Source organism: Pavona decussata, unplaced genomic scaffold, assembly GCF_977016875.1.
Source record: "Pavona decussata unplaced genomic scaffold, jaPavDecu1.1 SCAFFOLD_37, whole genome shotgun sequence".
In the NCBI taxonomy this organism is placed as follows: Eukaryota; Metazoa; Cnidaria; class Anthozoa; order Scleractinia; family Agariciidae; genus Pavona; species Pavona decussata.
In genome coordinates this window covers 3,712,057-3,727,648 of record NW_028145459.1, presented here as the reverse complement: position 1 = coordinate 3,727,648, position 15,592 = coordinate 3,712,057, and the positions used below count along the sequence as shown (strand labels likewise).

General features: G+C 39.2%; 3 protein-coding genes and 1 long non-coding RNA gene across 4 annotated transcripts in view; 3 read left to right on the top strand and 1 right to left on the bottom strand.

Moving 5' to 3' along the window:
• The first annotated feature begins 1,766 nt into the window (after positions 1-1,766).
• On the top strand, positions 1,767-5,515 carry LOC146484109 (uncharacterized). The gene is made up of 2 exons (XM_085105119.1): positions 1,767-3,691; positions 4,320-5,515. Exons 1-2 carry the CDS (start codon positions 1,902-1,904, stop codon positions 5,356-5,358), a joined length of 2,829 nt encoding a protein of 942 aa, XP_084961245.1. The 5' UTR covers positions 1,767-1,901; the 3' UTR covers positions 5,359-5,515.
• A 749-nt stretch (positions 5,516-6,264) lies between these two features.
• Positions 6,265-8,693, top strand: LOC146484108 (14 kDa phosphohistidine phosphatase-like). The gene is made up of 3 exons (XM_085105438.1): positions 6,265-6,447; positions 6,722-6,846; positions 8,150-8,693. Exons 1-3 carry the CDS (start codon positions 6,291-6,293, stop codon positions 8,243-8,245), a joined length of 378 nt encoding a protein of 125 aa, XP_084961564.1. The 5' UTR covers positions 6,265-6,290; the 3' UTR covers positions 8,246-8,693.
• Positions 8,694-11,261: 2,568 nt separating this feature from the next.
• LOC146484105 (uncharacterized) overlaps positions 11,262-15,592 on the top strand; it is a 24,008-nt gene continuing 19,677 nt past the window's right edge. Inside the window, exon 1 of the long non-coding RNA XR_014863728.1 lies at positions 11,262-11,820. This is a non-coding gene — a long non-coding RNA (uncharacterized LOC146484105). The remainder of the gene's footprint in view (positions 11,821-15,592) is intronic.
• Positions 12,616-15,592, bottom strand: part of LOC146484107 (uncharacterized) — a 4,266-nt gene continuing 1,289 nt past the window's right edge. The window contains exon 2 of the mRNA XM_085105431.1: positions 12,616-13,883. Coding sequence (XP_084961557.1) covers positions 13,596-13,883 — 288 coding nt within the window. The 3' untranslated portion in view covers positions 12,616-13,595. The remainder of the gene's footprint in view (positions 13,884-15,592) is intronic.

Below are 15,592 nucleotides of genomic sequence, written 5' to 3'. Positions count from 1 at the left end.
CAGAATCGACAAGGATAACGAAGTTGATTTGCAGATGGTGGTAAGTCCGACGAATTTTTTCTGAAGACTTGTTTTCTTCGACTAAGTGAACGTTGGACGGGTTGAGTTCGTTCACTGCCTTAATCTGTGCTTGAGACATCTCTGGAGCACTACATGCATCCAGAGTCTTTGTAAGTTAAAGTTCGTCTTTCAGTAGAACTTCAGTAGAACTTTATTTATTATTTCACGCAGAAGCCACTTTAATGTCCGCAATGCTGACGATAATCCTATCTCTTAGAATATCATCAGGCATGATAGCATTAACTGAAAAGCGCATTTATTAGCGATTTGGCGAAGTGCAGTTACGCCCGCGCAGCGATCAAATGATTCACAGCTGATTTAAAAGCGCGGCTACTTACTGACTTAAACGTCACCTTCTTCTTTGTTCACTTCTGAAGCGACACTGTAATGTTCCCACATCTCCTTCCACTCACTCCATTTTTTGGCGACGTTGGAGTCATTAATTCAGTTCGGTGCCGGTAGCAAGTGAAGAAAAGCCATCGATCAAGCCACTCAGCGACACCATGTAACGTTATAAATTGTAACCGAAAGACATATTGGAGAACCGGCCAAAATGCCATGGCCGATATACGTAGAAACGAACAAGCATTTACAGGTGCAAAACTACAAATTGATAAGCGAATAATTAATGACATATATTGACATAAAAGTTATTTAAACTGGAAAAATCGATTGAGGAAAAAATCCCTGGGAAAAAACTTAGACGAACACATGTATTTGGGAAAAGAAAAAGAAGAAGGTGAAAAAATAAAACCTCTGGGACCTGGATAATGCCAGCAATACAACGGCAAGGGATAACGGCATGTCACTAACGTTCGATCAGGTTCTATTTTCGTTTCGCTGGATAAACCATTCCGAGCGACCAAGCAACTGGTCATCCGGCTGGGCATGGGCCTTTAGCCCGAGAGCGCGGCGAAAATAAAATTGGACAGGATCTTCTTTGACCCGTAACTGAGTTGCACTGGGTAAATGGCAAGTCTCATGCGGCAAATCGTCACATGTCGCGAGCAGGAGCCATAATAGGGAGCTTAAGCAACGACGACGGCAATGGCAACGAAAACGTCACCCGAAAATATATCTTTATTTCATTTGTGCTACTTCGCGATTATTTCAAATCTCTCAACACTGATTTACAAAAATGGCGAACTATCCAGGAACCAAATTGGTAGGAGTGACGTACAAGTTCAGAAAGAAAATGAAAAATTCACCGTCGTGCGTTCACTTTCTCCACAAGACCTTAAATGTGGTCATTTCATGTTGTTGTTTTGCAGAGGACGGCAAAGCAATGTACCAAAATGTAAAACGCACTTGCAGAGCGATTGTGTTTGCTCATTAAACCTATTGTTTTGCGGCGTTGTCGTTGCCGTCGTCGTTGCAGGGATGGAGACTGTAACGAGATGTCATTTAGATTTATGGGCTTGTCCTCGTGTGTTGTACAAAAAAATCTATTTTTTAGAAAAATTGCGCCCCTAGTAGCTATCTAGGGTTGCGTTCGATTGACCGTATTCCGGAATAAAAATAAGCAGAATTTAGCTGTTAGATTTCTCTTTTTAAGTAAATCTGGGAAGACATTTCTGCAAACTTTGGCTGACATATGGCAATTTAAAGGCCACTTTGTAACCGAGGAATTTAAAAAACGTCTTATGAGGAATTTCATGACAGCAGCATTGTATGATTTCCTACTCCGGAATAGGGTCAATCGAACGCACTCCTTTCTCGCACTCGCGCGAGTGAGACACGCGAGATGCGTGTACCAAGCACCGAGTGTTCCTGGGCGCTAAAAACAAAATGGCAGCCGACACTTGACAACTTTGTTTCTTTGGACTGTTTTTTGTTGAATAATGGAAGAGGCTCGCCAAAGACGAGAAGCCCACTTGACAAAAAAACTTCAACTTGAAAAAAAACGGGAGGAAATTCTTCTGGAAAGAGCAAGGCTGCTTTCTCTGAAGAATGAGATAGATGGCGGGAGAGAGTCAAAAAGAACTTCTGAAACTTCGCGATCTCCTTCAGGATTGAGCGCGGCAATTCAAAGTACGAAGGACAAAATCCCTGCATTTGAAAGAAAAGTTCAAAATCTGAGAGAAAAGGACCAAGCAAGAGTGAACTTGCTGAGAAAACCGTACAATGGCGAATTGGGTATAGGCTCGTATGAACCATGGCAACTTGAAGATGTTTATTTTGTTCGCGAGTTTGTGGCGTCCTGGATAGATGAGGTGTTGGATTTTATCATAAGAGATCGCCCCAGGAGTATAGCAGAACACGAAGCCAAGAATATTGCTGAGAACTTTTTCGAGGAACTGGAAGTTGGCAGAAAAAATGATGAACTTGTTCAGCTGAGTTTAGACATCGAACGAAGCCTTCTCTCTGATGTTATTTTTGAAGCTGCTAAAGAAACAGCGAATGAAATAATGGAGTTTGGAGCTCAAACTAGGAACATGTTAGATGGTATAATGCTGGAATCGTTTGATTTACAGTCACAATCATATGGCCAGAATAGAGGTGCATTACTTGGCAATGCTCTGTCACAGATGAAGAAAGAGGCACAGAGGAAAGGGAATGTATGGGCTCACAGCCAAGCTTTCCATGCAAAGGATGGCTTACAGGCCCCTGAGATAGCAGTGGCTGATGAAGAGGACACTTTTGATGGCACATTTCTGTCCTTTCACGGCATCTCACCGTTCAATCAAATCCCTGACGAAAGCCTGCCACCAGAGCAAGTAGATTTCATAAACAAGGAATCTGAATTCTGGATGGGTAATACCATTGACCTCTCCACTCTTCCACTGCCAAGACGATACAAAGGTATCTCTTGTAGTGCATTGTCACCAAATGAATCCCTCATAGCACTAGGTACTGTTCAAGGGGACATTGTCATATGGGATTTATCACTCTATCCACCACGCATATTGCGAACCAGCCAAGGGAAAAATACAGTTATCGCACAACTTCAATGGAGTTTGGACTCTTCTCAAGTGGTCAGTGTTAATGAACATGGAACTGTTAATATCTGGTCGCTAGCTGACACTGTTTCTGTGCCTTATGAAGTCAAGTCGTTCGAACCTGTTGAGCAGAATCTTGGTTTTAAACCTTCTGCTTTAATTTCTTTGCTGACTCTTCAGCCAAGTGACTTCTTCTTTACCCAAGGTCCTTTTACAGATTCCAAAGATTTAACGAGCGAACCATCAGCTGTGGCATTCCATCCTTCTGCTTCACTTCTTGGGAAACAAAGCTATTTAATAGTTGGTTTAAGGAATGGTAACATTCTGAGACTCAAGTACATCAAGGATACATCATCCATCTTGTCCATCCCGCAAGTCCAACCAACTAATGGGACAACTCATTTCATTGGCAAAGATGTTGAGGCAGAACTTTTCAAATCACACCAGCATCGCATTGTGCTGATAAGTTTTGTAAACAACATTTCTCCCATGGTAACAGTAGACGATATGGGATTTATCAACTTGTGGGAATATTCGAATGAATCATTATCAGGATTTGGCTGGTTTGTTCCAAGCATTAAGTACCGATTGAAAATGTCAACAGTGACATATCAGCCTGCTGTGGGGGCACAAGAGAAAATAGAATTTACTGATGCAGTGAAAGGTCCAAATCGGAAACTGCATCGGCTTGGGTAATGTGATTTCCATATTTACTTTAATGAATAAATGGGGGAAGGGAGGGTGGAGGGCATTGCAGTGTCAGGTGTTGGATCAGCTGTTAATGTTGAGCATGGCCAAGTGGTTGGGGAGTTGGAGTTGTAATCCGGTGGTCCTGTGTTCAATTTCTGTTCTGACCGCTAGCTGGAGTTGATTCAACTCCTTGGCCATGCTTGTAAATAGCCAGCTGGTCTGCCTCCTGCTGACTGGAATTATTAACAGTTCGTTTTATTATCCCTGAAAAGCCCCTCAAGGTGAGAGGAAAATAATTTAAGTATATTATTATTATAGTAAATTATTATATTTTTATTATAACCCAAAAGAAGAGGTGAGATAGGCAAGGATAATTGGACCTCTGTGAAAAGCTTGTGCACAAACTCCTTCCTCTTGGTGCTCAGCATTTGGGTCAAATCCATCATAATCCACCTTTATGTGTTGGGATGATTTGAATCTTTTTGTTTGAGCATGTAGTGACAATAAAATCCCTTCTTTGGAGAGGGATGGCTTTACATTGGGTGATTCCAGAAAATTCCATACCCTATAATGAGTGGCATCTTGCCCTCCCTTGATTTTTTCCCCTTTTTAAATTTTATTTCTTTGCAGGCAAGAAGTTTCTCAAAAGCGGAGGAAGGTTCAGAGGTACATCAACTCTCTTCATCTGGAACAACCATGGAAGACAGAAGAGATGGACGAAAAAGTCACCCACATATATGCACCAAAGAACGTACCTGAATCTGGAGCCAACTTTCACTGTGTTACTTATCACTCTACGTCAGGCCTGTTGGCATCCTATACTACAAAGTTGTACAGACCCATTGAAGTGCCATGCTCACGGTTCATCTCATGCAAGGTAAACTCCTCAGGAACAAAGCTTGTGTTTATGCTGCTATTTCCTGAAGTGGAGCAACAAGAAGCTCAAGTGTCATTTGTCATTTTGAACCTTGAAGAACCCGCAGTGACGGTCAACAAGAATTACATTCAAGTTCCCATCAAGAAGAATGATTTTGTGAAGTGCCTGCATGATGGGGCATGCTCTTTTGGACTCTCGCGGGCTGTAGATGCCACAGGAAGTGAGTACATTGTGGCAAATATAAACAGCAGTGTAATAGCGATTTCTTTGACAACAGGAAATGAAGTCATGGCTAAATCAGAGCCTGGTTGGGTGGGATGTCATCTTAATGTCAAGAAAGGCCAGATCCCACCTACATCAAAAGTTCAAGTGTCTAGCACGTGCAAGGGGATGCAGGTGTTGCTGTATGCACAGCGATACAATTCCGCCATTTTATTGCAACTGAGAGACGAGAATACCCGAGAGCAGCGTATGAAAACTTACAAGGCTTTCCAGAAATGGATTCGTATTGGTGTGGATCAGGAAGATGAAAGGAACCCTGCCGCGCTACAGACAATGAGGCGGTTTTGTTGGACGTTTGAGAGGCACTCAGATGTCCATGTGGAGTGCTTTGTGGAATCTTTTGTCCGGGAACTGGTCGACGTTGCCATTCAAGCTGTGGATGGTCCATTCAGTGAGGAGCGAGTACAGGCCTTCCATGCTGAAAACATTGAGATCCCATTTTTAAGGAAGACAGCTCAGTATTTAGAGGACAACGAGGAAGGGAGTGTGTCTAACTATTCTGAAAAATGATCAAGTGGACAGATGGGAACAGGATTTAATCTTATTACCAGCTCTATGTCATAAATTTATTACTTTCCCGTAGCATATTTTTTGCTACTCAAATCATAGGTGCTTTTTTGTGATGCCACAAAAGGAAAACTGAGTCAACTAAAATAAAGTGATTTTCAGCAAATTTATTTATTCTTATATTGATTTCAAATCCCACAAAATTTGACTTTTTTTTCCACGAATTATCAGAAGCCCTGTCCAAAAACTTAAAATATATTAAAACTTTTTGAGGGTGTTGTTGATGCCTTGCCAAATTCATTCCAATTTACCAGTAAAGCCCAGCACAAAGGTTTGGTGTAACTTCTTTTTTTCTGGGGGGGGGGGGGGGGGTGGTGGTACTCCTTGGTAGTTTTGGTGGGTGTGCGGCTCAGTTCTCCAAACCCTGACCTTATTTCAGACCAAAATATGTCATTTTTTGGTTCCCTTTTCAGACCTGGCCTGTAAAATTCCTACCAATTTTCAGACCTGGTTTCTATGTGTAGAATCCATAATAATTGTTTTCAGACTTTCAGGACAAAACGGTAAAATCTATACCCAATTAATTTCAGACCAAAACGGCTCATAAACCATACCCTTTGGTGCCGAACATGCCTATATACATATCACTTATATACTTTTATAGGGGAGTCTCCTCCTCCTAGAGTGGGAAAGGGGAGGGGGGGGGGGGGGTTGGGTGGGATGAACCTGTTCCTTTTTATATAACATTTTTGACTGAAAAGGTAACCTGTTCATGTATTTTTCCGTGGATGCCGCGAGCTTGCGCTTCCTGTGGGGGAGGGTGTTTAATCGGATACTGGCCCAACCCCGGAGGGGGTGGGGGACGCGGACGCCGGGAGGCGCAATGGTTTGACTCTTCGCCAGTCGCCAGTCCCCAGTCACGATTCTCGGCCAACATGGCGGAAGGAACATCGCCGAAGTTGTCGAACGTTGCTGATGTTGAAATAGATGCCAATGGACGCTTTAAATATGTTCTCATCAAAGTCATTGATAATTCAGAGGATGCTGTTTATAAGTATATAGTGAGAGGATTTTCCTGGGCTCATTTTCACGGTAGGTTACCGATATAAAACAGACTAAAGGTCTTGTTACGTGATGTTGGTCACGGGTATCTACTGAAAGTGCTCTCTACATCAAAAACTCGAGAAGTCACTGTTTCACATTGATTTATAGAAAGGGTTTAATTGTGTCACATTTAAAGTATATTGCCTTTAATACCTGGGCTGACCTGATAGTTTCACTTAGTTTTGTGATAGATCGAATCAGCTGTAACTTATATTTTCCCGTTACTTTAGCTTTATATGTTCTGTTCTTGTCAAACCATCAGCCGATATTTATGAAAAGGTGGAGACTGAACTTCATCAGATGGGACTGAAGTCTGATTGTGTTGGAGGAGGAAGAATAGAACATGACAGAAGTAACAATAAAATTCTGGTGTATGGCTACTCTATGGTGAGCTAAATTCCTTATAAATGCAACTAATATTACCAGAAAGAATATATTTTGGGGATCATAGCTATTCATTTTAAAGTTTTACCAATGTGTGGTTTCGGAAAATAACCACCCCCGTCCTCTCTTTGAACTAAGAAGGCGTTCGCAAGACATATTTCATATTTATTGCAAACAAATGTTAAGGACACTTGCTTTGGGACTGTTTGGCCATGTTACCATATGAAATGATTGCTGCTTTAATTTAAGTTATTTATGGGGGAGCAGAAAGGGTTTGACATATTTTTTGCACCATAAATTTCGAGAATGTTGTTTGCCAAGCTGTGATTTGATCAGGAAAAAAACCAAGGCAAAACTGTTGCCTTATAGGTTAATAATTTTGAAGGGTATTATTTGCACAATATCACTGAAACCCTCCTAAAAGATATTCTTTGTCTATCTCCCATCCCCCATTTATAGTTGTAAGGTTACCCGGTACCTTCAGAGGTGTCTTCAGAGGTGTCTCGCGTCCAAGGGATGTAGCGCGTCCGGTTTAAACTGTAGATACCTGAACCCTTATATCAAATTAAAGCTTATAGAGCTGGCTATCCAACTAAACCAAGAATTTTGAAATAAAATGAATTGCCGAATTTTTAGTGCTGTTTTCTCGAATAAATTTTTTCACTTGGAGGATTGAGCCATATCAAAGAGCTAAAACTCAAAAGGAATTTGTTCGTTTGCCTTCAAATTTGGACAGCAGCTAGTTTAACATATGAACAACAAAAACATGTCTGCGAATTTTTTATTTCGAAATATTTTTTCTCCAAGAGCGATTTTTGTATGATTACTCCACATTTTTTAAAACCTATTTCGAAAATGTTCTGTAACTTTTCACTGGAATTGAATATGCCAAAACGTAGACATGTTTTTTTAGCGCTTTGGGTGCGGAAACTGAGGAGCAAATTAAATTAGCGAAAAACAAAATTCGCTTTGACTTGTATCTTCTGAAAGGTGATTCGGACGCTCGCATTTAGAGGTCGTGGAAAATTCGACAATTCTTTTTATTTCAAAATTCTTGGTATCGTTTGATAGCCAGCTCTATAAGCTTTAATTTGATATAGGGGTTTGGGTATCTACAGTTTAAACTGGATGCGCTACACTGTTTGGACCCGAGACACCTCTGAACGTCCTGGGTAACCTTAACCCCCCCCCCTTCCCCCCTTCCCTGCCAACACTCTAAATTTTCAGTAACACTCTGTATCAGTATGGGGGATACGGATATCTAGTCAAAAAAAACTTGCAAAAAAATTGTTGCCCTTGTTTCTAGGGATTTGGTCGAGCAGATCATTCCATCACAGTGGAGAAACTAAAGAAAGCTTATCCAGACTATGGAAGTATTACATTCTCTAATGAAGGTTACTAGTCAAGAAGATGAATTTTATATAAATTATTAGATGGCACATACAGGATATACCATAAACCTGCCAACTATCATGCATTGGGGACTGGAGATAAAAAACATCTCATACAAACATTCCAATCCAACTCACAAATCTGGACTGCTAATAGTTCCTCAATTTAATGACATGTAAATTAAGTCAGTTCACTTAAAAAAAAATAGTCACAAACAATGCCACAAGTTGTATAGACCCCAAAATTAATTAAAACTCTTACTGATATGTGTGTTTTATAATCTTGGGAATTCTTTGGGACATGTTTGTCAAATGTTGAGAAATTGTTGACATCTTGCGAATTCTGGAAAAAGTTGCCCGCTTTAAAACCAGGGTAGTGACTTAGGACCAACACTCTTAACATTGTCTGTGATGTAACTGCTCATGTAACTGTTGGAAGTTATTGCATAGTATGAAACTTAAACTGGAATTTCCCATAGGGAAATTATTTCTGAGAAAATGAAGTTACATGATTTTCCAGGAAACTGTGTTATTTAAGATACTGGAGCCAGCTGTTACCACACCCCACTCAAAAACAAGCGATTCGGATTTCTTTCAATACCTTACCCAATTTGTTTTATTTTTTTTTTAGTTTTTGTTTTGAAATTACTGAACTGGCAGGAGTTTTTGACTGTTTAATTGTGCTTCACCAACTCATCTAGACAAAAATAATATTTAAATTATACAAAATTGGCTTCTGATTATATTAGTTTACTGTGAGGAAATAAAACAAATTCTAATTGAAACTTGAACTCCAGATTTTATATGACTGAATTTCTGTGATTTCTTATCATTTACATGTAAGTCACAGACCTATGTAACTCCCGCTTAGCTTTTGCACAGTGTACTGCAAACTATTTTTGGTGTCTCAAGTCAGCATTCATAAAGAGATCAGTCCTGAGGGTTGACCATGGCCCAGGGGATAGTGTTCTCTTGTAGTGTTTACATACAGAGGCAGGCTCCAGTGACTTGTTGCAAGGCTGTGTTCTAGGAGCAAGTCTATCTCCTCAGCTTACACACAAAAAATTTGGATTTGAGGAATTATGCAAACATGCAGCAAATCTGAGCCAGAAAAAACAAAAAGAAACACATTACAGTGCAACGTGCCTTACCTTGGCCACCCAACCAATTTTTTTCTACAAGTTAGCCATGAAATACAAAACGAAATGTTTTTATTAATAATTCGTTGTTGCGTCACTTGCCTGTTGGACTTTGCAAGGAGGCATGACCGTTAATCAAATTTGCGTATCCTGGTTGGCTAACTTGTAAAAAAAGTTTGTTGGGTGGCCACAGTAAGGCGCGTTGCACTGTAAAATGCACAATAGGTCAGTTATGCATCAAGTGCTTCCATTGTCATGAACCGATGTGGTGTGAAGAGAGCTCTGAAGCTGGTGCTAATATCATCATCATCATCATCATCATCATCATCGTCATCATCATCATTACTCAGCGCCACAAGGTACATAAGGCTGCGGTACTAATAACAGGCTAGAGAAATACATGATAGACACACGGTTTACTCATAATTAGACCTCAGCAGTTTCAGAACATGCTAATGAAACCGAACACTATCCAGTGCTCTGGGACAAGTTGAAGGTTATTGATTGTGACCCACACTGGTACACCAGTAGGGTTAAAGAGGCCATTGCAAAAGATTTTACCCTGACAACATAAACAGGGATAATGGAATTGAAATTCCAGAAGCTTGGATGCCTATGATGAAAGGAAAACAGCCGATTGGTGCCACAGCAGACCCCTGAGGTAACAGTGTCAGTTTAATTAGTATGAATAATGATAATCTCAAATCCTCCAATAAAAACCAAAATGATGATTGTAATTGGCTAGGCTGTAGTGGTCTCCCTGCCTAATAATTTTTTGTTACGTATTCAGGCATATAGAGCTGTATCTGTATTTTAGTTGGGTGAAGCTAAATAAATAAATGCACCAATCATCATCAACCATGGAGCTACTTATTTGATACACAGCCAGTCCACACCATTGCCTGATGAATACCAGCAGTTAAATAGCAGTTGAAATGTCTCAATCAACACCTATGCTACACAATTGTGAGACAACCAAGTTATTAATTTGAGTGATCAGGCTAGTAATAATAGGCACATACTAAATAGGTACTATTGGTGGCAGATCAGTGACTGGTTGAGAGGGATGAGGCCCAGAGGGCCAAAAGCTTTTGAACTCTGTTGAAACACTTAATTCACTCTGTACCCATGGGCTCTCTTGTTACACAAATTTCTGCATCCACTATTGCAAATTACTTGTAATTCAGAGGCCGGGGGAAGCTAAGTGGTACAGGCATTCAAACAACTTTAAAGAGGCTGCAATCATGTTCTCACTTTTTTCTGTCTGTTTTGAATTTGGTGAAACCAAACAGTACATTTGCCAGAGGCTTTAGGAAGCTGTAAAAAGTTCCAGAAAATGTAGCCTTAACAGAGACATTATCGTACTTGAAGTGAATGATTAAGTTGATTTACAAAGACAAGTGTGTGACAAAAACATAACTTTGAAGCTCACAGGTCATACAGGAGGTATGTCTGGCATACAGGGGGCCTTCAAACTATTTACAAATTTTCAAAGACAGGCTTGGGTTTACAGGGAGTACCATTACCCTCCAGTCATTAATGAGAAGAATGTATTAGATGGTTTATTGATGGACATAAATGGGCATAGTTTTTTCTTTCAATTGTTAACTTCAAATCATGTTCAAAAATGGGAGTGGATGACAAGCATTTTACAAAAACATTGCTGTACCATGGCCAGCAAGAGCAAAGTTTTTTTTTTCCCAGCTCTTGATCAACCTTCAAGCTTTTCACACAGAGGTATATAAACACAAGCTGAAAAAGGTGTCTGTCCCTTAGGACCAGATTATGATACTTAATCCCCCCTTAAAAATAACCAACCAACTGCTTTAAATAAGGCTAGCAGCTTTAATGTGGAGTAATGTTTGTTATTATCTGTCTCCAGTCCAGGCCACCACACAAGAAAAACAAAAACTTCCATGATTATATATTTAGCTTTATTACTTTTAGAGTGTGGTTGCTGAATACACTGAAGGTTCGTGTCTGCATATTGCACTTCTACATACTGATACATACAACTATGATTTACTGCAACTATGATTTACTTTAGTAATGGTTAAAACAACTGAGATTTAATTAAATTGATATAAAGCTTACTATTATCATTATATTTTTAAGGCAACATGTATTGTGAATTACATGTACTTGTTAACTTCTAGAACAACTGCAATGTTATTCTTAATATGGGAATATAAGGGTCCAAAGAAAGGGGGGGGGGGGGGGGGAGGTACAACCCATTTTCCAGCTTAAATTTTGCCTGATTCTTGTGAGCTTCTAACCAAAATTACACCCCGATCTCAAACCCAGTGCCTAAAATTTACAATATAATCATTATGAAATCCTAAATTATGTCAGAAAAAAGGGCAAATCCCAGGTCCCATTTTACTTCACCTGTGATCAGGTGTCTTCTTCTTTTTTTTTTTATGAAGGGAGGGAGGGTATGATCGCAGGTTACATTTTACCCCTCCTTGAATATATGTCAATATTGATAACTTCCTATCACATTAATTTTATAATTAAAAAATTATATAAAAAATAATAAGGTGTCAAAAAAAGTAGTGAAACAAGAACAAAGAACTCAACATCCTCATTACTGCAAAGTTTGAGTGAAAATGAAACTACCAAAATATTATTTACTTTTAATTCTTTTATAATAAGTCAGTAAAAAATGATTATCATGATAGTTTTTACAGTAATGCTGGTATATAAACAAATGACCAGAAATAAAAAATTCATAACTACAATAAAAAAATTATCAAGCGAAAATTAAAGTTAATAGCCGATTTGAAGAGTCAATTTCTATTCTCTACAGTCTCTACAAATTAGCATATTAACGATGGATCACAAGTTGTTAATGCGCTAATTTGCAGAGACTGTAGAGTATAGAAATCAAATCTTTGCATTAATTTATCTACTTTGCCTTGAGAGTGCCTTGAGAGATACTGCAAGCTATATCTCTGAAATTGCAGTATGACAATTCTTGGAAATCAATTTTGTCTGAAAATTTGATTAAACCTTCAAAAAACTGGAGAGGATTGAAGGTGTCATTTTATTGCAAGTACTCAGGCCTGTTAGAGAGACTCTGCAAATCCTGTGCCGTGAAGCTTATTATTAATAGAAATCTTGACAGGCGAAGGATTTTCATTTTTTGTAGACATGATAAATGGCATAAATCCAAAGTTTGTCATGGTAAATGTCCACGACGAACTGAAGGCATTCATAATTAGTTCTATACAAAAGTTGGAAAATCAAGCTAGCTGTAAGAACTGCAAGGACATAATTTCCTCCAAGTATAAGAATGAAACGGTTTCTGTTATACGCTAAATTTAAAAAAAACTTGATAAATATTTGCAAGCCACACAAGGAACACATTGAGTATGAATGTGCTTTCCACAATTTTGTTTCTTTTCTGTACCGGAAATGGGCAAAAGAACGTCGTTGACGTCATGAATAATGATATATCCACCAATTAGGACCGTTTTGTGGATGTGGGCATTGGTGATTCAATGAAAGATGTCTCTGCAAATCTGCCATCTGAGGATGCCCCGTTAGCTTCCCTTGTCTCAGCATTTGTACCATTTGAGCACACCTGGGAAGCCTGTTTGCAGGCTAAGCAACTATGAGAATCCTGCTTTTTCCAGGAGATCCATGAGACAAAGGCACCAATAAAAATATACAACAAACTGGTTTTCAGCACCTCATCTGCTGTTTCATTGCTGCTGTATGACTGCCCTGCAAAAACTATGATAACAACAAGAAACAAGACAGCCAAAAAACCAGCACCAAAAAACAAACGGGGCTGCCATAATTTATTATGGCTAGTGTCTTCTTTTTCTTTTTCAGTGAGTGTATGTAGATAGAGGTAAACTGCATACATGAAGGCAGCAAGTATAACAGAGGCTAATAGGGCAACAGTTAATCTCCATGTTGGATTAAGCATTATACCTAACATCAGCCAGCAAAAATGATAACTTATCACAATTGTACTCGTTACCACAATGGGGAAAAAAAAGTAATTTTCCCCACACACGCAAATTGAAAGATCACTATCAAAACATTTCAGGATGTAAGGAAGGCTGAAAATGTAAAGAATGATGAGGATAAGAATTAAAGGGATATCAAAGGATTCCTTAAGATTTTTCCAATGATGAATTGAAAAGACAAGAGCAAGAATTAACAATATGCCACCTAGCACAGACAATACATAACAAAGAATACATAGAGCCTATAATATGTTTTCCTTTTTTCCTTCTTCCAGACTCTTCTTGGCTGCCATCTCTCCTTCGTGCAATAGGCTGTGTTTCTTTCTTGGTTTGACCTGGCTTTTCATTCCCACGAGACATCTACTTAAGACAGGGCTACTGACAAAAACAAAACCCAGGGAAAGCCATAAAACACAAATTCTGAGGTAAAGTCCTGCTGCATCCATGCTGGGCTCATGTCCCTCAGTTATACACTTTGCAGTGTTCAATTTTGGATCGCGAATCCCTGGACTCACAGCCAGGTCTTGCAGCTGCAAAGCAAAATTAAAGCAAACTCTCTTTTAACTTTTTCACCAAGTGGTAATCAGTGTTACCGTTTTAGAAAAATTATGCTGAATTCTCACCTTCTAAGATTTAAAACTGTAAATTATGTCTACGGCAACATGTGCATGTACTTATTAATTGTTCAATTATATAGAGATATAGAGAATATCTTGGACCACAGGCCATGACCAGACCACAGTATGGCGGCCAGAGATTACGCATGGAATTCTACCACAGGTTTTGGCAGAAATTGAAAAAACTGATGTGACAGTGAACTGGGAATTCCAATTATTAAGGAGTGCTGCACATTAAGTTACAATCCTTTCAAAAAATAGTCAGAGCTCATCCCACTTCCCCTTTTCAGTGTTGCTTCAACACTTTACAACAAAACATGTTCCATTCTAACAACAGTTACAATTAAACAACATTAAGTCAACATTGAGTGGGGGAGAGGGGTGTTTCCAAAATATTTAACCCAGATAATTTGTAGCTTTCTCAAAAACGCTTTAAAGAAAAGTATGAATGGGAGGGCTCCACTGAAAACCGCCTTGGCGAGTTCCGACCCTCTCATTAAATATTATTATTATTATTACAGCGTCTTTTTTTATAATTTATTTTTACAAGATTCACCAAATTGATGCAAATCGACAAACTGACTAAAATAACCCTTTAATAGGGCTGTCAACTTTCCCGGTTTATCCGGGAGTCTCCAGATTTTGAACCGTATCTCCCGGTTGACGGAGTTTGCTGTTTGTCTTAGACTCGACTTTCTGCAGACAAGAAAATTTGAAATGACGTTGACCGTTGTTTCTGGTACTGTTTAATGTACCCCCCCCCCCCCCCCCAACTGAAACTGTGAATTTGGCCTTGATGCGACGCCTCTGTAAGGCGCTTTGTTATTGCTGGCCGGGGAAGTCATATTCTCCATATTTGAAGACGTGTGAGGTTGACAGCCCTGCTTTAACCCAAAATATCTGCAAAGAACAAATTCTCCTATCTTGTCCCCATACTTTCCTTGTAAAAGTACTGGGGAGAAGTTATTAAAATGTCAAGAAAATTGACCTTGTTGGTATCATAGTTGATTCTAATGACCTCAAGGGTTGAATAAGCATTGGATGATATTACCAGGAGAAATTTGATGCTGATCACTGTTACTGTGTTTAGGGCTTTAATAACCCCTAACAACACCTTAAAAAGTGTTAGCCCTTGAAACCCCTAACATATAACATCTAATTTATCCTTACCATATTATTATTTTATCAAGCCAGCCAGGGAAATAATTTCAGTATTATTGGAGCAAAGATAAAAACGTCTTGATTTTGAAAGAAATTGTCCCAGCTATAAGTACCATAAAAAACATATACATGAACTAAGAGATCTAGAGAACAGTGAGGATAATTTGTATTTTGATGTCAGGGTTTAAAGTCTAAAGCCAGTGTTCCAGGAAAAAGAAATGGCCTGTACGGGGAGGCTCTGCCCGAAAGGCTAGGGGTACCTTTTTCACGCTTCAGGTATATGAAAGGGTAGGGATTTCATAAGTCGAAGTATATGAAAGGATAGGGAGATCTGTCATTTAGGTATTTAAAGAGCCTTTCATTAAGATTTGGAGAGAACTGATTGAACCAGCTATTATATTGACCCCTCAAAATTCTTCAATTACTCTCTGGCTTTGACAAGTTGTCTAGAACACCGGTTT

Coding starts and splice junctions, on each gene's coding strand:
- LOC146484109 (XM_085105119.1), top strand. CDS start 1,902: ATGGAAGAGGCTCGCCAAAGACGAGAAGCCCACTTGACAAAAAAACTT. Junction 3,692..4,319: donor CGGAAACTGCATCGGCTTGG/GTAATGTGATTT, acceptor ATTTCTTTGCAG/GCAAGAAGTTTCTCAAAAGC.
- LOC146484108 (XM_085105438.1), top strand. CDS start 6,291: ATGGCGGAAGGAACATCGCCGAAGTTGTCGAACGTTGCTGATGTTGAA. Junction 6,448..6,721: donor TTCCTGGGCTCATTTTCACG/GTAGGTTACCGA, acceptor TCAAACCATCAG/CCGATATTTATGAAAAGGTG. Junction 6,847..8,149: donor TGGTGTATGGCTACTCTATG/GTGAGCTAAATT, acceptor CCTTGTTTCTAG/GGATTTGGTCGAGCAGATCA.